The 23,700-nt window shown below is 53.3% G+C and overlaps 8 protein-coding genes across 8 annotated transcripts; 3 read left to right on the forward strand and 5 right to left on the reverse strand.

Moving 5' to 3' along the window:
- Positions 1-4,482: 4,482 nt before the first annotated feature.
- On the forward strand, positions 4,483-5,421 carry CGGC5_v016991 (uncharacterized protein; the record flags this gene model as incomplete). Its single annotated transcript, XM_066153681.1, has 2 exons — positions 4,483-4,499; positions 4,815-5,421. The coding sequence occupies 2 exons, from the start codon at positions 4,483-4,485 to the stop codon at positions 5,419-5,421; spliced, it is 624 nt and encodes a 207-aa protein (XP_066006861.1).
- Positions 5,422-6,927: 1,506 nt separating this feature from the next.
- On the reverse strand, positions 6,928-8,074 carry CGGC5_v016992 (uncharacterized protein; the record flags this gene model as incomplete). Its single annotated transcript, XM_032028285.1, has 4 exons — positions 6,928-7,046; positions 7,094-7,762; positions 7,823-7,958; positions 8,012-8,074. 4 exons carry the CDS (start codon positions 8,072-8,074, stop codon positions 6,928-6,930), a joined length of 987 nt encoding a protein of 328 aa, XP_031875420.1.
- A 4,615-nt stretch (positions 8,075-12,689) lies between these two features.
- SIK2 (Serine/threonine-protein kinase SIK2) lies at positions 12,690-13,481 on the reverse strand (the record flags this gene model as incomplete). The annotated part of the gene is made up of 1 exon (XM_032028283.1): positions 12,690-13,481. One exon carries the CDS (start codon positions 13,479-13,481, stop codon positions 12,690-12,692), a length of 792 nt encoding a protein of 263 aa, XP_031875418.1.
- A 2,218-nt stretch (positions 13,482-15,699) lies between these two features.
- Positions 15,700-16,110, forward strand: CGGC5_v016994 (uncharacterized protein; the record flags this gene model as incomplete). Its single annotated transcript, XM_032027434.1, has 1 exon — positions 15,700-16,110. The coding sequence occupies one exon, from the start codon at positions 15,700-15,702 to the stop codon at positions 16,108-16,110; it is 411 nt and encodes a 136-aa protein (XP_031876229.1).
- A 1,289-nt stretch (positions 16,111-17,399) lies between these two features.
- vcx1-2 (Vacuolar calcium ion transporter) lies at positions 17,400-18,714 on the forward strand (the record flags this gene model as incomplete). The annotated part of the gene is made up of 3 exons (XM_066153682.1): positions 17,400-17,505; positions 17,562-18,010; positions 18,064-18,714. The coding sequence occupies 3 exons, from the start codon at positions 17,400-17,402 to the stop codon at positions 18,712-18,714; spliced, it is 1,206 nt and encodes a 401-aa protein (XP_066007034.1).
- A 1,014-nt stretch (positions 18,715-19,728) lies between these two features.
- On the reverse strand, positions 19,729-20,544 carry CGGC5_v016996 (uncharacterized protein; the record flags this gene model as incomplete). Its single annotated transcript, XM_032027429.1, has 1 exon — positions 19,729-20,544. The coding sequence occupies one exon, from the start codon at positions 20,542-20,544 to the stop codon at positions 19,729-19,731; it is 816 nt and encodes a 271-aa protein (XP_031876218.1).
- Positions 20,545-20,801: 257 nt separating this feature from the next.
- Positions 20,802-21,366, reverse strand: CGGC5_v016997 (uncharacterized protein; the record flags this gene model as incomplete). The annotated part of the gene is made up of 2 exons (XM_032027428.1): positions 20,802-21,178; positions 21,228-21,366. 2 exons carry the CDS (start codon positions 21,364-21,366, stop codon positions 20,802-20,804), a joined length of 516 nt encoding a protein of 171 aa, XP_031876219.1.
- A 628-nt stretch (positions 21,367-21,994) lies between these two features.
- CGGC5_v016998 (uncharacterized protein) lies at positions 21,995-22,992 on the reverse strand (the record flags this gene model as incomplete). The annotated part of the gene is made up of 3 exons (XM_032027427.2): positions 21,995-22,707; positions 22,764-22,886; positions 22,938-22,992. 3 exons carry the CDS (start codon positions 22,990-22,992, stop codon positions 21,995-21,997), a joined length of 891 nt encoding a protein of 296 aa, XP_031876222.2.
- Positions 22,993-23,700: the final 708 nt, after the last annotated feature.

Below are 23,700 nucleotides of genomic sequence, written 5' to 3' on the forward strand. Positions count from 1 at the left end.
CCCAGGCCGAATAATACTCTGTTGCCGTTTCGAATGGGCCCCAAGGATCGAGGCAAACGAACCTGTCGCTTGCTGCAGCAGAAACCGAAGGTTGATCTTGAGGAGGCTTGACACACAGAGAACCGGCTTGGTGGAACTTATGCTTTTCCAATTCCGCCAGGATCTCTCCAAGGCGTTGCCAAACCTTAAAGGTGTCTCCTCCACCGTCCCAAGGTCTACCAGCTAACTCCTCCATCAGAAGAAAGCAGACTCCGACGCCACGATCGGTTCCCTGGGAGGGGATACCAAACGAAAATACCCGCGGCGCTGGCACTTTGGTAGTCTCCAGGAATTTCAGAGTCGCGTACTCGCTTTGGATCAGGTATTCGGCGAGAGGTGAAGGAAGACCAACAGCAAAGCCAGTAACTCGCGGCACTCGTAGAAGCCACGCAGGCGATCCATCCTCGAACCGGACGCGAGCATGGTAATTCGCACGGCCCGTGAGAGATTCTAATCCTAGAACCTTTGAAGGATATTCTAGTACACAAGGCGTCCCTTCGTTTAAGCTGGAGGCAAGGTTGCAAATTGCCGGTCCGTTGATTCGAGCACGAAGATCGTTTATCTCATCGGCCATGAGGGCCTCATAAGCTTCATCGTTAAGGGACTTGGAACGCATTTGTGATCAGCATAGTACGCGGCCATACTTCCAGTTTGCGCGACTCACCGTAGCGTCGCATTGATGGAAGTTCCGGGAAAGGTGTCGCCCGCAGAAGTGACTGCTGCACATGTCACAACCAGCCTCTACCAAACGGGCACTTGGTCTTTGGCACGTAGGCACCGAACAATCGAAAAACCTTTGGACCATAGCAGTGTAGGGTCAATCGCAGATAGCAAAGGTATCCAGATCGAGATTCACTGGTGTTGAAAGCGGGCGAGGACAAGAGGAGAAGTCCTACGATGTCACAACCCCGCATATGTACTACGGTAGGCGGTGAAGTATTATGCCGGGTCATTACCGAGCGTTCTATCGCATGCAGGCATGTATTGTACAGCGCCCGTCTATCAAAAGTCCACCAATCATTATCTGCACATAGTCCCAGCTCGCATGTTGCCTGCCTTTCGATCGTACTGTAATTGTCCTCGTGTCAAACAATTATCACATCTCAGGCGTTTTCACCATCAGTCTTTCCATTTTTATTGATGACTGCAGATAATTCAATCAGGCAACTCCTATCAGCCGGTCCTAACCGCGACAGCACGCAATGCTCCGGGTTGAATCGTCTCCACGTCTTGCCAGACGCCCATAACCTCCCTCAAGAGATGCTCCTCGAAAATGAGGTTAAATCCTGGGCCCCATCGCTCTAAATATTTCCTCTCTATTCCATCAGTCTCTCGATTCTCCTCCAATATCTATACTGCTTTGTCCCACTCGTATTTCTTAAGCAATATCCTACGTTGGAAACTATGTCAATCACAACCATCGAAAGACCCGTCAACAGCATGGCCCCTGCCGACCAGGCAGCTGGAAGCACTCGGTGCGCTAAGGAAAACTGCAATGATTGGGCGGTGGCCAACTCTCGCTACTGCAGCGCTCGTGAATTTGAAATGCCTCGGTGAAGAATATCTTAACTTATGAAGTCATAACAGATCAGGGATAATTGCCACATTACAGCCCCGGGTCTCGAACGCGAACTCATTGTGGACAGAAAGCTGAGAGCTTTCGCCAAGTATGCCAGCGTCATGCTTTACCAATCGACACATCACAATATGTATGCTGAGGAGTGCACATTCTCAGCCAGGATTGTATAGGTAGCGCCATCAAAATATATGCAAATGGCTTTTATTGCGACTGAGTCTTACCGGGGAATGTACTGATAGCAATTCTATCTCCGTGTACTTACACCGGCTGCGTGATGTTTATGAGCCAGGGATGTTTCTAATTCTAATTTTTCAATCCACTCATATTTTGGTCATCATCTATATCATATCAAAATGCTTTCAAGTAACACCTTCAGCTTCTCCATCTCTGCTGCTAGCCCGCCCTGACTCTCACTATCTTTCACCGCCACGGGTGTTTCTTCCGGAGTGCCGTCTTCAAAGCTGAGTCCCGTCATCGCACCAAAGAAATCTTGTTTCTGAAGCAGATCGGCGACTTTGAAAGGAGAGCTGGTGATGTCGTAAATGGCACCTCCAGCCGGTGTTGTCTCGATTCGAACTTGTATCTGCAGCCCGAAAGCAGGCACTCTCATGTCAAGCCTTATTCGGTATTCTTGACCTGTGGCGAATGAGATGAGGCACAAAAGTGGATCCACAATTGCCGTACTGCAATTGTGGCTTATATACGCTACGCGACATGATCACTCTTCAAGGCTTCCCACAACTCACTGTCGCAAAGTATGTCTCTACCCCAGCTTCTACGGCCGATACGATAGAAAACAGGCGTTTTCCGTTGTCGAAATCGTCGCATGAGATTGAGGAGGTATAAACCAGGCGGAATGCGGCATCGTATTGAGATACCATGGGTATGTGATTCCAATGAAGCAAGAAAAGGTTCCGCATAAAAGCATAATGATAAGACACACCCAATTCACCCGTGACCAGCATTATCACCAAGTATTTTTACCACCGGAGGTCGTGAGCCAAACCTTTTCACGCTGTATCTTAATGTTCTAATCTAGGCTGAGACTTGGTCAACAAACATATTCAGGTTCAAGCCTGAAAGGTATACTCACCTATCCTAAATAGGAAGATATTCCCACGTACAGCTTCTCGACTCGTTCAGATAGAGAACACGGCAGGACTGTTAGAGGACGATCGTAACTCAAATACGCTTCGAATAGCGATCTTTTGCCGAAATTATTCATCGTGACTACTCGGCACTGGGTAGCCTCGAGGTATCAAGTGATTCGATGCGGGATGTGCCGTGACAATGAGGAAGGCCCACACCCCGGCTACCTACGCGCTATGTACTAGGCATCTCCCTCGCCAAGTCTCTCTTTTGGACCAACAAAGTTTTGGGGCACGTGAGCTCTGACTTGGACAGCGCGTTTGCTTAGTGGACAAAGGCACTTATCGCCATCAACAAGTTTCCCAACAAGTGGACCCGCAACTCGCATAGTATACATATCACCATGCAATATGCTCAAAGACCAGGGCCGAAGAGAACTGGAACAAGATTCGGCCGCAAAGACCTCAAAGAGGCTGATACTTTACAAATGCTCACAGGCTGCCCTGTAAAACATCCATCAGCCTTTGTATTCCTTTCTATGGTGAGATGAATATGAGATCTTTTTCTACTTGAACACATCTAATTGCAGCTTAGCGGACGCAGTTAGCATCAGGGAACCCACTTACCCTTGGTGTTGTCGGGAAACGTAGTCAAACGATCATGGCCCATCCACGAGGCAGCAAAACCCTACGGCAGATGCCTCACCGCTTCTGCCGAGAGCCTGTGTTTTCCTTCGTCTTCAGGATGTCTGGAATTCGGAAGCATTGGAAAACCTACGGTGACAGGACGCCATGACAATAGTATTAATCACTTGCTCGCTCAATAGGGGCAAGCAATTGCAATTCGGCGTAGTTGTGTTAGCCTGTGGTCTCATGACGGAGTGCTGACAAAAGCATGTCCATCATCTCTGAGCTCTCTGAAGGCGATTTCTGGCTGTTCCTCGGAACACAAAACGTTTTATCCTTCGCAAAATTGAGGGCATAAAAATTGCTGGATACGTTGACGCCGCGATAGGACTTCAGAATAGGCTAACCACCTGCGGTCAGGCTCTGTGCTACCACAGCGAAGTGTCAAAACAATACCGGCATGCGGACGTATCTCGATCGGCGGCTTAACCCCCCAAAAGCTCTATATGTCCAGTATAAATCTGCGAGTTCGTCGTGGCGATGACATGGAAGATGGATTGTACAAAAAAAAACGACGAAGCCCTGGTCTGACGATGGGGCCGACAACACGCTATAGGGAGGCAGCCATTCTTCCCAGTACGGCACTCCTGTTTCTAAGCATCTGTTCCTCCAAGTGCCAATGGAAATCATCCAAGTAGCAGCCGTGAACTGGATCAACGGTCTCACCCTGGCGAAGGGGGAGTAGCCTCTCGAAGTTGTATGAGGCCAACAACCTCAGAACTGTCTGCAACATGGATTCATTTGCATGAAAGCCTTTTAGCGTTCGAAGGTAGAAGGCGGTGCCCTCTGGTGAAGCTGCCCATTCGCAGATTGCCGCGTCGATTGACGACAAGCGCCCGCAGTGACACAGGAAAGAGACAAAATTGCACCCACTCCCACCTGCTGTTCCTCCGAGCCTATTTTTTACGCTTTCATACCACATCCTACGACAGTCCCTCCCCAAGTCATTTTTTGCCGTTCTGAGTCAAATCGCGTACGGCTAGAACGACCCGCCCATCAACTACACTAGTTTTGCTCCAACATCGCATCTCGACGGTCGGCGTAAACGCACCGTTATAACCGAAAATGAGAGTTGGTCTCACAGTCATCATGGCGACGCTGCTCGCGTCCGTATGGGCCGCAGCCCTCGAACCCGGCCTGCACGCCTCAGGCGTTTCCTTCCTCGCACCAGTAGAAGAGCGCGACAGCAACGCGAATGAGGATCAGAAGCTCTGAAGCGCAAGGGCGGCGGGAGCGGGGGCGGCGGAGGCGGCGGCAGAGGAGGAGGCTCTTCAGGTGGGTCTATCAAGAGGTAGTACCAGCAGCAACGGTGGCATTCGCTCTGGAGGTAGTGATTCTGGCGGCAGTCGCTCGTGCTCTGGCTCTGGCTCTAGCGCTTCAAGTTCAGGTGGCTCATCAAGTTCTCGCACAGGTCATTGAAGCAGCGGAGGCAGAAGCAGCGGTACCAGTGGCACCGGAGGCACCGCCAGAGGCGGTAGCCGCGACAGCTCCGGCGGATCCACGAAGACGGGCAGCGGCCCCGCGCCGGCCGACGGCGGTGCATACGGCGGCGGCGCCAAGGTTCCTTACGTTGCCGGCGCATCAAGAGGACCCGGTAGCATTGCCCCTTTCTTGCTCATCGGCGGTGGTCTCGCCTTCTGGCCCGGTCTCTGGCTCGGGGGCGCCCACATGTACCCTTACTCTCACCCGTATCGCTTCTACAACCAGTCGGCGCGCGAGAACCAGACGAAGCCGGTAATATGTGGTTGCGCTAGTCACCAGCCCTGCGCATGCGACGAAAACAACAGCACCGAGTACATGAGTGCCCTCCTCGGCAATGGCAGCTACCAGGGCCTGAACCAGTCTGTCGTTACCAAGGGTATCTACAACAACACTGACATCATTCTCATCAACGGCACCCTCCCTAACGGCACGACCGCCTCAGGCGGCACTGATGATGTCGGCTCTGCCGCTTTCCGGGCCGCTTCTGAGGCTCTCGGCTTCTGGCCCATGTTGGCCGTGGTCTTGGCCACCGTCTTCGCCGCATGAGCATATGGAGACGACGCGAAAATGTATGGAAAAAAGTTTGCATGATCCGGATCGGCTGTTGTGATCTTTCACTTTTTCCACGAAGGAGTGTTGGGCGCTCGATATTCACCGTGGAGGCTTTTTGGACTGGCCAGGACAACTAGACCAGGCACTGGCAACAGAGACATTTACTTCGGCGTACCTAGCCTCGGAGAAAGTCCCTTTCAGGCTGGCTTGGAGTAGGCCCAGAACGCCGTCAACTGAGCTAGACTAGCAATGCACGCATGGCCAGGATGTCATCGTTTGTCTCCTACTCTGCGCTCACGTCTCCGACGTAACCCATTTTTCCGCTGCGAAGAAACCGTGCTTTCTGGCTGTATTGGGTCGGCAGTCTCTCTGCAGCGCTACCGGCTATCTGTGCGTGGAGCGTGACGGTGGTCCGGTAGCAGTCGCCGTTTTCCCAATCTAAATCAGCATTTGCGAAGAATGGCCCTGTTTTGTTGCGCTCAGTGAGACTGCTGAAATGCCCCAGAAACTGCTGAAATAGCTCGTGGCGATGGCAGTGGGATGTCTGCCTTTGGAAGGAGCCGAGTAAGGAAGTCAGCGTACATCAGTCAAAAGAGGGCTCGAAATGAGTTGTGGAGCTCATTATGGCTGCACCGCAACCTGGTCGTCGTTCAGAACGTGCCTGACCTGCAATAACCAGGCGCTCCAGCGTGATCCTGACGGAGCGCAAGCTTGGCTTCCGGCTAGATTGGCCGTTGGCGGACTGCGATTACAACTCACCAAAGGCCCTAAATGTTTTTGATAGGCAGCGAAAGGCACGGACTTCCTCAATCCACGCGAAAAGGCTGCATATGGCGGCACAGCGCATGGTCATCAAGCGCCCGGGTTTGCGCGCGTGCGTCAGTCTTGAGGAGTCAGGCAGTGCGTTCGCCTGACAAACATGCTAATCAATGAGTCCCTTGGTTCACAAGAGCGCATACGGGAGTTATGGAAAGGGTGAAGGAGTGAAGTATGTATTGCAGACTAAGTAGTGAAAGTCCACGACAGAAATACTCTCTTGGAAAGACCGCCGTGCGTGCCAATCTCACCAAGGCCAGAGGACATGCAGTTCCACGATTTCTGGCTGTAGACATCGGTCAGCTGCATAACTCTTTGTGCCGCGATCCATGAAGGCAGTTGCTAATACGGAAAATTCGCAAATCGACTCTGACGGTGAAGAATCGATCGTAAACAGGAAAGTAAGCCCGGCTGAGGCGTGAAGCTGGCGGTAGAGATAGTTGATGCCTCCGGAAAGTGGTTTCGCTTACATCGCCTATCCACGGACTTGATGAAGCAAAGTCGGTTGCTCTCTCTTGATCAGTTGATCATCTGCGACTAGTCCCGTCTGCAATCACCGGCCCTGCTGGTTGCTGCTTCCTCTTCTGGCGCAATGATGATGATGGCTCCGCTGACAATAAGCTACTAGAACCCGACAACCTTTGTCTCAATGAGCTAGAAGAAGAAGAAGACTCAAAAGGGCGGCTAACAGGCTCCGAGAAAACCAGCGCGCGCCTCTTTCCCCTTGTCTTTTGTCTCGAGGTGTGGTATTTCTTCTGTGGCGAACTCGAACTCGAAGCCGGCATTGGAGACGCGCGGCTTGCCTGCCCCTCTGCGACACCTTCGGTGGTGAGACGTGCCTCGAGCCGACGGGAGTTCCAAGTCTTGCCGTTGAGCAACTCGGCAACGCTTTGAGCAACGTGTGCGGTTCGAAATGTTGCAAAGGCATGCCCTCTGTTCTGACTGCCCGATCCTCGGGGGACGTCGATCCTCTGGAGGTCGGCCTTGACTGGGGTCACTTGTGCCAGGATTTGCTTGATGAGCACTTTGATCTGGTCCTCTGGAGTTGTGTACTCTATCCTTCTGACAATGATTCGTCTATGGCCAACAGAGACAGCCTGGCTGGGTTGGTTGGTTGGAGCCGCGGCGCTCAGTAAGAACCCACTATTGGACGCGTACGCAGGGTAGTCAGAGTACCAAGCTCCCTGCATCTGAATGCCATCAAACCCCTGGCTGAAGTGTCCGAGGTTCGTTGGGACCTGCTGCAAATTGGGGATTGTGGTTTGGTACCATGTGGTACTAGGAGCTCTCACTGATTGTATAAGCGATGAGGATCTCGAGGACCCATAAGGGTACGATGCGGATTGATGGTCGATTTGCGCAGAGAACGGCGAAGGCGCTGGTTGTCGAGACCTCACGGTACCGTTCACTGGAATTGCGTTCTCATCATTATGCACCTCCTTGACGACAATAGCACTCGTCATGTTGCTGTCATCATAAATGATGCGTCTGCCGTTGAACACTCCATCCTTCAAACGATCTGAGCGCGTGTCAGCAGTTCGCAGTTCATTACCACCATGCTTCAGCTGTGGCTACCTACCACATGCGCGATAAAAGTTGTACGGCCCCTTGACCCTGATCCAGCCCGAGGTGGGGTGGTAGAGCTGAATGTAGTCGATCTCACAGTCGCGGCTGAGCCACTCTTTAAGCGCCTGCCATCTTGTATCGAACGGTAACTAGGCCGACTGTCAGAAGGTAAGAACGCAGATCTCGTCTTGATGAAACACACGTTGCAAATCGGGATGTAGAAATTTCCTGACTCGGGACCCGGAGGCAGCTGTCCAACTTGCATCGTGACGTACTGAGACGTGAATCCGCTCGAAACACAGGCTTTGTCCAACAGGTAAACTCAATGGCTCAGTCGGACCGGAAATTCTTGCGACGGCCGGGAACAAGACGGAACAGGGGATCTCGTATGTGACAAGATCGGACGATGAATCGACACGGTCTTGGCCAACCGTGAGGTTTCCAAAGCATGCAGATGGGTTTGTGGAAGAAGCGGTGGAAGTTCTTTAGACTCTGGAGGAGTTTCTTAAGCTGGCCGGACGTCCAGAATAAGTCCTCTACGCCGCAATGCTGCCCCTTGACCAATGATTTACCCCTGCTTTCTTTCGCGTCGACGATGAGGAGCGTGTAAGATCACTCTATACAAACGTGAGCACAGGTACCTAAGCTATCGCGAGGTACCTTCCGTGGTACTCGCAACCAACCCCGGGCGTGTCCGCCAAGCGAGACCCTGCCATGACCCTTGACCGCCGGTCCACACCCCAGCAGCTCCGGGGAACTCGCTAGCGTGCCGCTGGCTGTGCGAGGATCCCGACGCCCGCGCGTTATGGGTATTTGTGCCCAGCAAGCCTGTAGCGCTCCACAACCGACCCCGTCGAGGTGACATCTGATGCACGGTCTGTTGGAACGCCGATGATCAGCTGACAGCCCGTCCCAACGCATCAGGTCTGGGCCTTGGATCTGGCCGTCGCACCTCGTAACCGGCAGGGACATCGAAGCCCCGCAAGTACTACGTTAACCCTTAAGACCGTGGAATAGGTGTAGGTCACGTTGGAACAGATGGATGAATGGAGGTGTGTTGTGCTTAAGTGAGTTCTATCTTCTGCCTTCCGCTCTAATCCCAGATGCGCCCCCACTTACACAGGAGCATTGGCCGCCTCCTCGATCTGCTGTCCACTGCAGTCTTTGCAGCGAGCGCCATGCATGTTGAACCAGCCGGGGCAGCCAACGCCGTGCTTGTATCTGTTGACGCAGGGATAGCAAGCTCTTGGACGATGGTTGTGAGTGTGTGAACTTGTGGAAGATCTTGTGAAGCTGGGAGCATTTGAAATGGGAAAGGCGAGCCATTTGTGTTCGTGCCGTTCAGGGCCACAGGAGACAATTATGCGTTGAAGAGGCCAACCTATGCATGGAATTTGGGTTTTACGGGGAAGAAAGTCTTCTCTACATCTCAAGTTCACGCTCGCCCAAATGAGATTGACACATAAGTCTGCGAGGCCACTGATGGACACTGAGTTCGTTCCTCAACGGATCCGAATACATCTAACCAAAACCCCCTGAAGCCGCCCTTCGACGTTCGATGTGTGATGTCCCGGCCCAGTTGCATTTGTACGTAGATAGTCACCGATGTATGGAAATGAATTAAAATCCTCATTCGTACTTCTATGACATTAACCTAGTCACCCACTTGCCAAAGATGCCAGCTCCAGTTCACGCGTTTGCTAGCCACCCTTGCTATACGCTGCTCTAACCTGGGCAAGGCTGAAGACCCCTCCTTCTGCGAATTAACCCCTGATACGGTGGTGATATTTTTGCTACGTATCTAGTAATAATTGGCGAGCCAGGACCTCTGGGCTCGTCTCACGACTGCCCGGGACTTATCATCGGCCCTTAGTATATAAGGTGAACACTTCACAGGTCAATCTGAAACTTCTTCACCTACTCACTTCGTACACTCGCGGAGAGTGCTTGTTTGAAAGAACCTATACCCGATGACTGCTGACACAAACGATCCCCTTGGCCAGCGTGAGGCAAAGCTCAGACATGGAGGTAATAGCCCTGGACGAAAGTCAGGTTTAAATACTAATACCCAGGCTTTGCAGAGAATCTTGCCCGAAGAAGCAAAGAGTGACTGTCTCCTGCAAAACACCTCTGTGACGACAACTGACAAAGTCCAGGTGGCAAATTGCTGCGGCCTACTTGCTCAGACTGGAGGGATGGGAGATATTCAAGCCATCAGCCACGAACGCGGCGTTTCAATCTAGACAGTCTCTTGCAGGGTTTCATCTAGGTGAGCTAGCTGAAGGGCTCGAATCGCTTGGCTGGTTGGTTTCTCCTCCAGAGCCGGATACGTTTCCAAGCCCGACAGATGGCGCTGAAAGCGACACTGTGATTGGGGTCGGTCTACCTTTAATGACTGCCGTGAACAGAGCTAATCATGGTTATTCATCCAGAGTGAAGATGGCAAGGTCGTCTTGATCGTAGGCGAGACGGAAGCCATCAAACGTCTCAAGGAGTCAATTGGCAGAGATTTCAAGATTATCGCTGCAGGACCTGCGGAAAGAGTGATTTCGCAGCTCGGGGGACATCAGCCTTTCCTGCCATCACCTCGAGCGCTACCTGCTAAAGACGCGCGCTCTCAATGCTCTTGTCCTACTGTAGTAGACCTCAAGCATCCCGCCCTTTCCGGTGCTGTCAATGAACCACCAGAAGTCCCGGAGGTCTCGCCTCGCGCCGAGGGTGACATGCGTTTCAAGCATACTGCGCCTGGGTGGTCAAAGGTGGGATTCTGGTGTGGTTAGTGAATAAGGCAGAACAGTAGTCGCAGAGTCCCGCTCAGCACAGTTTTCAAACACATAGTTGTACTTGGGTTCTTCACAAGCCGGTATCCCATAGGTTATACACCAATCCAATAAAATTTTGGGTTGATCATGAGATAGAAGTTGCTGAAGAGCCTGTTAAGGCTCCGACCACCCTGGACCGTGACGGTTGCACCGCCTCAAACGCCGTCGAAATTCCATTCCATTCCAATGTTGGCGAAGTACACTTCCATTCTGGGAGCCTGTCAGTCTGGCAGCCTTGTCGTGGCAATTGTGAGTTGGGCATTCCACGGGACTCCCGACTTCGCGTCTCGTCGGCGATATATTAAGGCAGGCTTGGAGCAGAAAGTTTTCATCATCGGCCAGGATCAAACACACAGCACGCACCGATTTGCATTCCACCAAGGGCTCCTTGGACATACACTTTGCGGACCAAAGTCACAGTGTGTCACAGTAGGTCTGCCCACATGAGCGCAAGGCTCGACCACGTTTACAGGTGACTTGTTAGACAGAATGCCAGTCACATCGCTTCACGACCACCCGATGAATCAAGCAGACGGCCTTCTCCCGTTGAAAGCAAGGAACTTGTCGAACCTGGCCGACATGGGGGCTTATTCAGGCGACGAATTACCTCCTACAACCTCCTCGAGGAAGGCCGCGACCGATTGCGAAGACAGTCTTTCGGCCAGGGAGCTGGACAATGTTGACCGGGGCGTTGCCGGGAGGCCTCACGATACGATGAATGACAGTACGTTGCCACCGGAGAACCGTGCGAGTCCCGGCGGCACGACCACGGGTGCAGAGGCGGATCCAAAGGCGCCGAGACGTCTTGAAGACTAGGCGTATGGTACCATTGACCAAGGCATGGGAGACGACGCCGATGGCGGCTTTGATCACCTGGCTAAGAAAGCAGAAAAAGACTTTGGCGAAGATCCAGCCCACGAGTTCTGGAGCTGGGATAAGGGTGAACAGAGATGGGTGCACAAGGATGAAAAGACAGGGGTGAGCATTTGTGCCCCTGAGGAGCTGGACTGAGCGGTGTCGGGCTGAGCTTGTCGGGCGTATTGACTGCCATCTTGGGAATGAATGTGTCTTTATAGAAGAGCTGTGGTTCTGGGATCCTTCACAAAGCCTCAGAGTATGCAGTCATCAATTCCCATTAGTCGAGAATCTAAGAATTACTCCACGTTCTCTACCCTGGATTCCATGTCCAACACCGCTCTCGAGGACCACAATCTGTGCAGCGCCTCGAGGAGCCCAAGAACCCACAGAATTGATTGAGACTGGGCCCAACTCTTCGGTGAATAACGACCCATCTCCACAGGCGTCGTCCCGTCCCATCAAGTGTGGTACTGGAGTTCCGAACAGTACCGAAGTCGATCGGGTGACAGGCCGAAGGCGGCGCTCATGGCGTCTAACTTTGGTGCGATCGTATATGGCCAGCACCAGCATCACGACGTCCCTGACTTTTCGGGCAAGCGACAGCGACATGCGACCAACGCCATCGTTCATCACTCGTCCGATTAATGATAGGGAATTTTCCTGGACATGTCGTATCTGATCTTTATCTAAGACAGCCACCGCGTTCGTTTTGCCAAATCCAAGCTAGATGCGGGCGAATAGCTTCAGATACGGTTGGTGATCGTTGCGATCCAACAGTAGCAGCCGGTCGAGCATCTCCCTTCTGGCGCGGCTCTCCAGAGATCAACTTTCTCTCAGAGATGGCCTTCGCCCGCTGCTGCCGGCGGGCCAAATAATGCAAACAAAATGAAAGCCAGTGGATTGCTTCTTCGGATATGTCTGGATCGCTAATGGAAGCCGTTTACGAGTTCGTTGACGGCATCCTTTGTCGAAAACGGCTGGTTTCATCGCCAGAGAAAGGATCAGGCCAGAACCGACGCTCCTTGTTTGAATTTTATTCTGTGGAGGAATATATCTTATTCAAAAAAACTCCTTGAATCGACAAAACTGCATTCATCTCAGCCGAGAAAAGCACGAGAAAACCAAGGCGTTTGTAAGGTCCTTGAAAAGCTATGGAAGCTACTACGGATGAGCGGAGAGTCGAGAAAACCATGTCTGCACTTAGACCACCATGAGTGCCTCTAAATCCTCCAAAACCTCTTTGGCTGACTTATAATTCTGCTTCCAGCATTTCTCCACAACATGAGTACAGACGTGTGTCTTTTTCGGGAATTCACCAGACCGAAAACGGCGCTCCACTTCCTCGTCATCGCCCTCATTTCGCCCGGTGATATCAGGGAATGGCTCATGCCCAACCATGATGAAGAAGATTGTAGAACCAAGCCCGAAAAGATCCGTCTTAGTGTCGGCATAGTTCGCGGTGCTTCGAGGGCAGTAGTACTGAGCCTGCTCCTGAGACCCCCCGTCGAGAATAGTGTCTCCTCGATTCGAGATGAAACGACCTTGAAAGTCGGCAAGCTTGACCCTCAGCTTGTCGTCGAGCAGAATGTTGCGGTGGCGGACGTCGCAATGCAACACATGACGGTCATGGCAGTGGATCAAAGCATTGCATGTCTCAATACACCACCGTAGGCGAGAAATCTGCGGTACGCTTGGATGGTTGGCCAAGTAATCGAAGATGTTGCCGTTTGCTGCTCGTTCAAGTATGAGGAAGCCATCTGCGCGAAGCCCTCGAGACCGAAGTATGTGGTCGTGCTCTCCAACCTTTTTGTAAAGTTCACTTTCGACCGCTAGATCCTTCATGGCCTCATCTGGGTTGAGCAGGCCGATTTCGTTGGGATACTTGAGGACTCGCGCTTCGTCAAGCTCACCAATCCAGAAAGTCGCCCCTCGGCCGATGATCCCTTTGACACCCACTGGCAGGTAAGGTTTCACCTCAATCCAGTCGTCCATTGTTTAATACTTCGGGGAAAGTGTAGGTACGGTGAGTCGTTAGAAAGCTTGTTCCTGTTGGTATTGTTCATGAACCAGGCCAACGGTTCAGACGGAAAGGGCGTCTCCGCATATTTAAACAAGTGTTACGCATTGAACATGAATGACTAAGCTATGCTGAACTATTAGGTCAGCAGGAAGATAAGATTGGCGGACTGAGAGTGAAACTGTTGCCAGCCGGCGAGTGGCAGGGCCTGTCTTGCAACCCTCTGCAGCGTCTGGTGGTGGGAGCTGGACTGGGGTCCCCAGCCCGTCTTGGGCCACAGTACGGCCGCTCCGCCCCCCGGAAATAGCCGGGCTAGCGCACCTTGCGTGAAGTGGCTTGATTAATCCAGCTGCGAGCGCCGGGCGCGCCTGGCTCCTAAGTGATGTGGCCGATCCCTTACGTAACGGCTGGATTCGGGCGCAGTGCCGACTTCCGCCTTCTACATCTCACCATGTCCTACCCTTACGGACACTTCCGTCACGGAATTGGTCCGCTCGTGGTTCTTCTATAGGCATCACTCTTTTGCAGCAGTCGTCCGTCAACAAAGTTTATTTCGATAATGACAGTCATTGATCTACCCAAAACAGACGCGACATGTAATCAGAGCTCGACAACTATCCAAACTACGATTCCAATTCATATTGATTGCCAATCGTAGGCCCTTGACCGAAAGAATATTAGCCACAGAAATTTATAACCGAGAGTTCACCTTACCTTTTCTCAGCATTTAGGGCAGATGCCCCCTTTTTTCGTACTCTGTGCCATATGGTTGTCTGTGTAGATGCCGCAATTCGACTCGCAAGGGACAAACGAGTAAGACTTGACGATGTGTTTTGGAGTGTTCGTACAGTTGACGTACTTGGTAGTGTAGACCCTTCGTTCACACATTTTGTTTGGAGTCTTGACTGAGATGAGCAGTGATGTTGTATTTACAAATTGATGTGCGACTGACGGCGGGATGGACGTCTTTTTATAAGATTGCCTCGATGGTCGGGAGGTGGGCGGCTTCAGTGGTGCGTTCTCAGCAATAGGCCTCGGAGGCAAACGCAAGTGAATCCGACTTCCATGCATGCCATCATATTCAGACATCATACGACCTCTGCGACTGCCTAAGAACTTGTCATTTTTCAAATGCATCGTATGACGTATAGGCAAGTTGCGTATCATGCAGTAAAGGCAAGCGCAATGAAGCAGGCTCTCTCAGCAGCTGCACGAAGCTTCAGGTGGGACTCCCAAGCAAGAGAAAGCCTGCAGGACGAAAAATTGGCGTCCGAAAACCTAGAGAGCTGGCCATCCAACTACAAATGCATTGGTTTTCCCCGCTTGCCAAGTGACACGTATGGAATTCCCCTGTACTAGCAGTACATGGGCAGACCCCCCCCCCCCCCCCCCCCAGCAGGCCGCGCTTCGGTTGCTCCTGCAAGTAGGAGAACTGTGTCGAGACGGCATCGTCGGGCAAGTGGCCGTCTGCAGGCGGTGAGCGTGTTGTTGACGCCAATCAGGGCGTGCGGCATCCGAAGACATTCCCCGTCTTCTCCATGGCGGTGATCGTCGGAAAGGCCGCCCGTTCGGGGGTTGTCGTGCGTCAGGGGAGCTCGACGCGGGATGAAAAGCAATAATGGGACAGCCAACACCACGAATGGCCCGACACGTCAAGATGGGCGCCGTGCCGGCCGTCGTGGTGCGCAGTCGACCCCGGGGCTGATGCCCTGGCTCGTTCCGTTGGCGTCTTGCGCCTGCCGACGTTGGCACGTCGTTGAAATGGCCAGTGATCGGCGCGCCAGGGATCGGCGCCATCTGGGCGTGATTCGACGCCGCACGTTGGGCCCACCCACATGGATGCGGAGGGCTGATACACCAACCCCAGCTGCGAGAGCGACCCTGCCCCCTCCCTGTGCGGGCTGGCCAGGGGGGCGTGTCGGCGTGCGAGGTGACTCCAGGCTTCTGCAGTTATGCTGGCACACCCCTGCACCACCGTCCCATGCCCCTGCTCCGGTACGCCGTTCCCTGCCATCCCCGGGGCGGCGCAACGTCTGCGAAGCGACCGCGACAGGCCCAGCAACGACGCCAGCGACCAGCGCAGCGACGAGTGCTGTCTGGCCCTGCGACCCCTGGGTGATGATGGCCGACTTTTTGGGCATAAAGGAGCGAGACACGGATGGTTCAGAGACGGCACGCTGAAGACGGGGCAACATGGTCGTGAAACTGTCTGACCTCAACGCGAACCCGTCCAAGGAGGCTGCGAGCGCTGCAGAGACTCTCATCGTCGACGAACTCCCCTCGGAGGCAACCTTGCGTCTCGAATTCGACCACCTTGTTACCATCATTATTGCACTACAGACAACGCGCTGCACTGGCTCGCGAGATCGCCCGGACGAAAACGCGCTGCGTCGTCTCATCAGACGTGCTCTTAAACTTGAAAACCTTCGCATCATTCAGCAATCCGCCTCAGAAGACTCTGAAAAGACCTCTGATCGTTCTCTTCTCGGCGGCGGCCGGCCCAAGGTGGACATCAAATACATCTCCGCGCACGATCTGGCGGCGGCCTTCGGGCGTTCCCCACAGGTCTGCGGCCGCGCTCGCCTCCCGTTGAAGCGTCTATGAAGCCGCCTGACGCAGCTCTGGCAACGAGGAAAGGTATTTCTCGTCCATCCTCGCTCTGTATCATTGCCCGCACGTCTGCAGGCCGATCCGCAAGACGTGGGCTTACGCCGTTTTTGACTTCGCGGCCGAACATCTGTCCTTCGACGGTAGTGGAGAGACGATCCGGGCAGACTGGTTGATTGATGGGCATCCACGACATCCGTACCGGGACCGGGCTTGCTTGGGGTCGACGGAGCCGGCGCTTGAGGTGGATTGGCGCCTTCATTCGCACCTGAGCTCTCGGGTGTCCCGACACACTGAGATGAAGGTTTGCATCTTGGAGATGGTTTGGCTCTGTTCCAGCATCCGGAGACAACTGATATCAAGGCGTCTGAAGGAGTTGAATACTCGGAAAAGATGAGAATCCGGAGGAGTTGAATCGTAGCGTATATTGGGTTGAATCTTTCGCGCTTTTACGCCATCATTTTTATGGACATCCCACTCGAAAACAAGAAACATCAAATTGCCTCCTGCATGGCGTGGCTTGCATGCTCTTTCTGTCGCGTATTCAAGCCTCGGTGAGTGCCTGGCCGCTGATGAATGACTTCCCAAGGCTTATTTCGATCAATGGTTGGGATCGCGTACTGGCCCAGGGTCACAATTTGCGGCCATCCACAGGCCGTCTAGATACCAATTCCACAGCCCGGTCACGTCGATAACAGGACTTGTAGGGCGTGGCCACGATCGTATGATTCGCCTAGCTCTCAAGTCTCCCGCAAGGCAACTTGAAAGCCTGAGTCTGGCCTGCACACACAATCAAGGCAAAACAAGACGGCAAGGCATACTCTTTCGCCCATTTTGAACGGTTTGCCCGGACGAGTGGCACAGCGATGGGAAAGGCTGGCTGCCATTGCTATCCATCATCAAGGCTCAGGGCTGTGGGCAAGGTGGTGTATGTGGTGCCCGCTAAAGACCAGGCAAGGCCTTGGCCAGATGTGAAAGAAGACCATCGCCCCACGAAGGTATCCGGGCGACGTACAAGTGCCAACGCTCCCCTGCCACCCGTGTACAGGACCAGCTCCATGGCACACACACTCCAACGGGCGCTACTGGGCAGAAGAAAGGCATATTGCAGCAGGCTAGTGCTCGAGTCGTCCTAGCCGCAGCTCTACTCGCACATGGAAGGGCGCGCATTTCCATGCTCACTGCCTCACACAGCCGAAGTGCATAAAAGACCATACTAGCCTGGTGCCCGTCACGGATCGCGACGCCCGCGACAACCAATTATTGGTGCCCAACACGACGACGCCATGCCCACCGAGCGCTCGCCTCTGCTTCTCTCCAGAGCCAGCGACGGACCAATGTCCTCCAGCTTCTACAAAGCCTGGCACGAAACCAAGACCATTATGTTGAGCAGTAGGTCCCAAGGCCGTCCGTTACCACCTCGAGCTGCTGACGTAGGATTCACTCAGATCATCTTCACTGGCTCCTCGTCACCGTCCCTTTCGCTATCTCTGCGCCAAAACGCAGCTGGAGTCCGGTAACAGTCTTCACCGTGAACTCGTTTGCCATCATGCCCCTGAGTGCCGTTTTGTCGTTCGCAATCGAACGTATCTCGATGAATTTGGGCACAGAACTAAGAGAGCTGCTGAGGGCCACTTCGGGCAATGCTGCCGAGTTCGTTGTGGGCATTCTCGCTCTGAAGCACGACCTTTTCACTTTGGCCCGGTCGATAGTCCTCGGCTCTATCCTGTTCAGCCTGCTTCCTAACATGGGCTTATGCTTCTTCTTGGGCGGCATCGCCAATATGCGCGACAGAGTCACGGTTTTGGGCTCTGAACAGTGCTTCCCCCAAGGCACGGCGCAGACTATATGCACCGTGATAGCTGTGCCGATGACGTCGGTCGCCATGTCTGCCATTGTGAGTTCTCTGGTGATTGAACGCTTTAACCTTCGTCTGACACCAAGTGCCAGCTCTCTTCAGAGTTTGGCGATGAGCACCCCGCAAAGAGGGACCAGAGCATCCTCGCGTTTTCTCGAGGTGCCGCGATTATCTTCCTGCTTCTATACGTCACGTATCACTGGTTCAAGTCCCGCACACACTCCGATCTTTTCTGCGACGAGACTCCGCCTGACGAGACCGAGGACTCCGTCATCAGTATCGTTGCCGCAACCGCCGTTCTCGCCATCACGGTTGCCCTCGCGGTCATCTGCGCCGATAACCTGGTCGGAAGCATCAACCCATTCGCCGAGGTCACGCATGTAGGGCCAGACTTTATTGGTTTCATGCTTGTTCCCATTGCCATTAATGCGGCAAAAGCTTCGGCCGCGGTTGGAAAAGCTACGCGTAACAGGATGGATCTCGCGATGGACATCATCCTCAACTCCATCACGGAGACCGGGCTTCTCGTCGCCCCTTGCCTCGTCATTCTTGCATGGGCTTTATTCCACAAATCCATGACCCTGCAGTTTGAGCTCGTACCGACCGTCACATACGTCTTCGCCACGTTAGCTGCAGCTGTTGTCGTCAGAGATGGCCGGTCTAACTATCTGGAAGGTGCTTTGCTGCTCGGGTTTTATCTCATCATAGGCCTAGCTGTATTCTTCGGTCCTGTAGATGGCTGAGAGGTATGCTGATAGAAGCTTTGGGAGCCGAACCATGACTTGTTGGAGAGGTCGACTTGCTGTTTGGCCGTGTGTGGCGTCAGTCCCTGATGTCGGCTCAGCTGATAACCACGAAACTCCTGTGATAATGTTGGGTAGAAACTAGCCCACGCAGGCTTAAGAAGCGAGAGAAATCACAAGGACGACAAAAAGACGGCAAGGGGTACTGAATATGTGGATTAATTGGTCACCCTTCTTTTCAGCAATCATTAGCAGCTCTGCTGTTCATTTCCCAACCGCCCTCACTTCTATGTCCTGCTGTGCTTCGAGAAGGATGTCCTTCATGAAAGAGTAGAGCCTAGGATCTGAACTGTCCCTCTTCCAACCCTTAGCGAATACCTTACTCCGCAGTTTGTTGACCCATGGGACTAAGGGCTGGTAGTACAAAGTGAAGTTCTCAGTAGCTCTTTGTTGGAAATACTCATCATCACCAACAATGCCCATTTTGAGTTCAGCCAACGTGTTGTCATTCTCGTAATTCCACCTATCAAACTCCGTTGGCCCAACATCTTTACCATCCCCGTCGTAATGAACGCATATCCAGAACAGGACCCAGAACATCGACTCTAGGTCATGCATGAACGAATGCTGCTCGCCTAGCAACGCCCCGATTGCCATGAAGGCCCTCGTGCCGGTCTTTCCCCTGGCACCTGAAGCACCCTCTCGTTGCTCTCGAATAGCGAGGTCAAGGTCGATCAAGAACGCAGGCCAGGATGGGTTGCCACTGTCCTCATTGATCATGAGATTGTTGATGGATATATCTCTGTGGAGGATGCCTGCCTTGTACAAAGACTCGTGGCCCTCAATGCAGCCCACCAGGGCAGCAAGTAGTGCTGATCGAGAGCTCGCCTTGTAGATAGGCTTACCATAATCCCGGAGAATGATACGTCGATGAACCCGATTTGGTGGTATACTTGCAGCCTTTGTGGGAGACACAGAGCAGGATCGCTTGCTGGGGGGCAAAGCGGAATCGGTTTAGCTGGACGGACGCTTCCTGCTAGTGCTGCTGCGGCCCTTCTGCGGGGCATCTTTTGCTTTGTTGCTTGGTGGCATCTGTCGTCCTGGCCGGTAGTTTGTCGCTGCCGTGACATCTAGGCCACGTCGAACATTGTTCCAGATATCATCGTTTGTCTTGTGAACCTGGACCGTTTCGTGGTGATAATACCGGGCCACATTCTTGACGCCTTTGTTCTTCACTTCACGTAAGAGCTCGCCTTCCTCATCACGTTCAAGGTATTGCCATGAATCCTTGATAACAATCGGTGTCTCTGGATGCCCTTCGGGGTGGGCCTTCCAACAAGTCGCGGCCCGGCCAGCGACACAGCGTGCCCGTAGGATCACCCCATCAATAACGATCCGCTCTGTGGAACCATTCCGCTCGATCTCGATGAAGCGTTCGTCGTTCAATGTCATGACTGTCGGATCAAACCCTAGGGCTTCTTCGTCCATCCAAAGGAACCCCAGTATTGTGGACACAAATTGCTGCCCATCTTCATTGATGTTAAACCGCTCTGACGCAATGGCTCCAAGCCGGTCAAATGCCCATACCCTCATGAGAGGTCCGCAGAGTGTAAAGCCCAGGACAAAGCGCCGGGTGTCCTGTGCAGCAAGCACCTCCCTCGCATATCTCCCGAGGTCGAGCCATGCCTTGGAGGCCGTGTCCGCAGTTGGATTGCTCTTGAGTTCTCCAGGTACCAGTATTTGCTTCCAGTGGTATCCAGGCTCTTGGCCAGGCTTCATCTTGTCGATAAACCCAACATCCAGTTTGCGATCTGCTCTAGAGCCCTGCATTGTGGTGTTGGGCTGTGCTAGGAGGTCTCGTTGATGTGTCGTATTTGGCGTCTGTGTCTTTGCAAACAGTGCTAGCTTCTTGACAAAGTTCGCAAGCCACTCCAGCACACTTTTCTCGTTTGCGTCCTGGGGCCATCCCTTCCAGCCGTCTTGGAAGAAAGGATCGTTACCATCGAGGCACTGATCGAAGAACTCCTTGGATGCTGCTTCAAGTCCTGCTAGGCTCCCGAAATATGCGTCTCGAAAGCCGAGGAGCCCTACAACATAGTGCCGAGCTCCTCTTTCAGTACATCGTCGACATATCGGCGGTGCTCAGATGAGTTTGCAAAGCTGCTCGTGTTGTGCAGCCAGGGGGTTTGTTGAAGTGAAGACGCTATCGATCGCGGAGGTGGGGTATCTTCGATGGCGAGGTTGCTGACTTGACGCCAAATCAGCTCATCGTCAAGCTTGTCGGCAAGAGCTGCTTTCAAGAGAGGCTTGGCTCGATTGAGGTCGAAGTTGTTCGATGTAATTGATGTATTCAGTCTCGAAAGATCGCCTCGAAGAGTGCCATTGCCTATCCTTGTAGGAAGTAGGCGTGCAGCAGGAAGTATCTGCAGTGTCGAAAGAAGGATGAAGACAAGGTTTTGAAGATCTGCCAACATGATTAGTTAGAGAACAACTGGCAGTTGCGTTTTTCCTACCGTCCACCCCGAGCTGGTCCACTGCTTGCAGCTTGCAAGTAGGGTCTCTGCAGGTCGATTTGAACTCATCCAAGAAAGCAGAAAGACCGCTGCCGATAGGGTTTTCCTTAATAATGTTTGAATCAGAGTGCTCTTCCATTATAGGTGGGGTGCTGCTAAACGTGATGTTTGGATGATGGCTTCGCATTAGCAGTCGCGTCGCGGTGAAGTCGTCGCGTCGCGGTGAAGTCGTCGCGCTACGCATTGACCACTCACAAACCTGGGAGAACGTTATTCCGATGACTGGCTGTGACACATATGTGGAGCGATCGACCGGTCTCACCTGCATGTGCAGACCGGCACAGCTGCATGCGGCCTAGCAAACACCAACCCTACTCACAGTTAGAGGCAAAATCCTACCTCATCGTTGTACCTGACAAGGAGAACAGGCAATTCACGCCACGTCATGGTTGAGCCTGCTTGATCATTTATCCGATGCGATACTAGGACAAGGTGCTTCGTCAGTCATATTCTCACCACGGGCTACCCATGGTGAACGTCATCTGTATCGTTACTAGCACCGCGGAAAGACGAATCTAGGCAGACAGAGCAATCTGAAATTGTGTGTACCTTGCGATGGCCGTGAGAACCTGCTACAAGTTGCCAAATTAAAGCATATATAGAACTCCGCGTAGCATAATCAGAAACCGTCCCAGTATTTCTGCAACCCTGCATTCTTTGCAGCAATGTCGAAACAACCAAATCATCTCATTCCTCGCAACTACTACTCACGGCAGGCGACCGATGATGTCCCCATAACTTCCGGCGTGGGTTGGTTGTGAAGTCGGTTTATTGTCGCCACGAATACGACCACGCTTGTTTCGAGGCTCTCCATCGGCACCCGCCAGCTCCTCCGCCCCGGCAACCTGCTCCACGTCGACTGAGCCCCCGAGGTGGCGGTGTTTCCTCTTAACGGGTATGGCAATGGACTTGACGTGCTTCTGACGTCCGCCACGGGTAGCCCAGTAGTCATCAACAAGCTCGCGCGCGTTCTGCAAGACTTGATCCTCGGGCTCCCACGTACGCTCATGTGATCCGACCCAGGCGACATGCAGCTTCACAGTACCGGTAGCCTCCTGTTTGTGTTTCTCGACCTTGAGCACGTGCCAAAGATGTATGTCGACCATAGCGCCTTCGCGACCGCCCTCTACGGTGTCCCAGTATGCAAAGAGTGCTTCCTCCGCATCCTCTTGGATGCTTGACTCGGGTTCCCACGTCGGCTTACCGTGCATCCAGCACACTCGCATCTGGAAGAGGGTGGAATCATCAGGGTCGCGTTGATGACCAACGATGGCTTCGATGACGAAGATGCCGTTCTCAGGGTCGTCCGCATCATCCTTGGCATCAGCAGCATCCGCGGGTTGAATGGAGTCGGTGGTGTCTCTATTTTCGATGGCGATGGCAACGGTGATCTCGGCCGCATCTGTGGCTGGGGTGGCAACTGTGGCAACTGTATGTTAGCTTTGATTTCCTCGCGCAATGTGGAGTGTCCCCTACCATGAACCGCCTCGTCCTGTCGGTCAGATGGCTCAGACGGGTAGCCATCCTTCGCCTCGACAGCGGCGTCGGTACGGCCAAGGTCCTTTCCAGCCTTCTCCTTGCTCGCTGAGGTAGTCGTGCCTGTGCCGCCAGGACTGCTCGTCGAGGTCTTCTAGACAGGCGACGGCAGACTGGGCCAGGCTGGCTCAGGTGTGCGAGCGGTCTCAGCATCGGGAGCAGAACCCATGACGGCTGTGGGTGCCGAAAGCGGCAACGTAGCCTTTGAAGAAGGTGCCTCGGGCAAGGGGTCGGGAGCGTCGAAGCTTCCTAAAGAAATAGAAAGCGAGAGGCCTGAGTGTTGGGGAATTTGCAGCGCTCTCACGTGGTCGGTAAGGAAGGATGTGGTGGACGGCTTTGAGATCCCTTGGAGACGGGTAATGTGCATGGAAGGAAGAAATTGCGATGGTCAATGCGGGTCGAGGCAAAATTGCGGAACCGCCTCGGAGTATTTGTGATGACGGATTTATAATACTCCGCAGGGGTCACCTTACGTCACCCTTGAGGGTAGCAGCCACTGAGGACCAGCCAAGACTTATCTAAGCACACAAAAGGCCCAGCTCTGGACACTCTACGCCGTAATGCACTGGATTTCCCGCATTGTCATAACATTCACCAGTCCATGATGAGCCCAGACACATCCTCAATGCTGATGGCACCTAAGCTTGGGCTTGCTGAAGAGGTGGGCATACTTTTGGTACAGGGCAGTTGCGATCAACATGACTTCGTCCTGGGTCGCAGTGGTATTGGGTGGCAGTACAGCGGTAAGAGGGCCCTCATATGGGCGTTAAGGGCTGGAGAGATTCTTGCCTTCTTCCTGGTCAAATTCTGCCGTACATGGCCTGGGCGGTGAGCTCGGCAGTATTCCCACAGATACAGAAACGTGCGGCCAGTCGTG

The sequence above is a fragment of the Colletotrichum fructicola genome, assembly GCF_000319635.2.
Source record: "Colletotrichum fructicola Nara gc5 chromosome Unknown KSG_Nara_v1_contig11, whole genome shotgun sequence".
Taxonomy (NCBI): domain Eukaryota; kingdom Fungi; phylum Ascomycota; class Sordariomycetes; order Glomerellales; family Glomerellaceae; genus Colletotrichum; species Colletotrichum fructicola.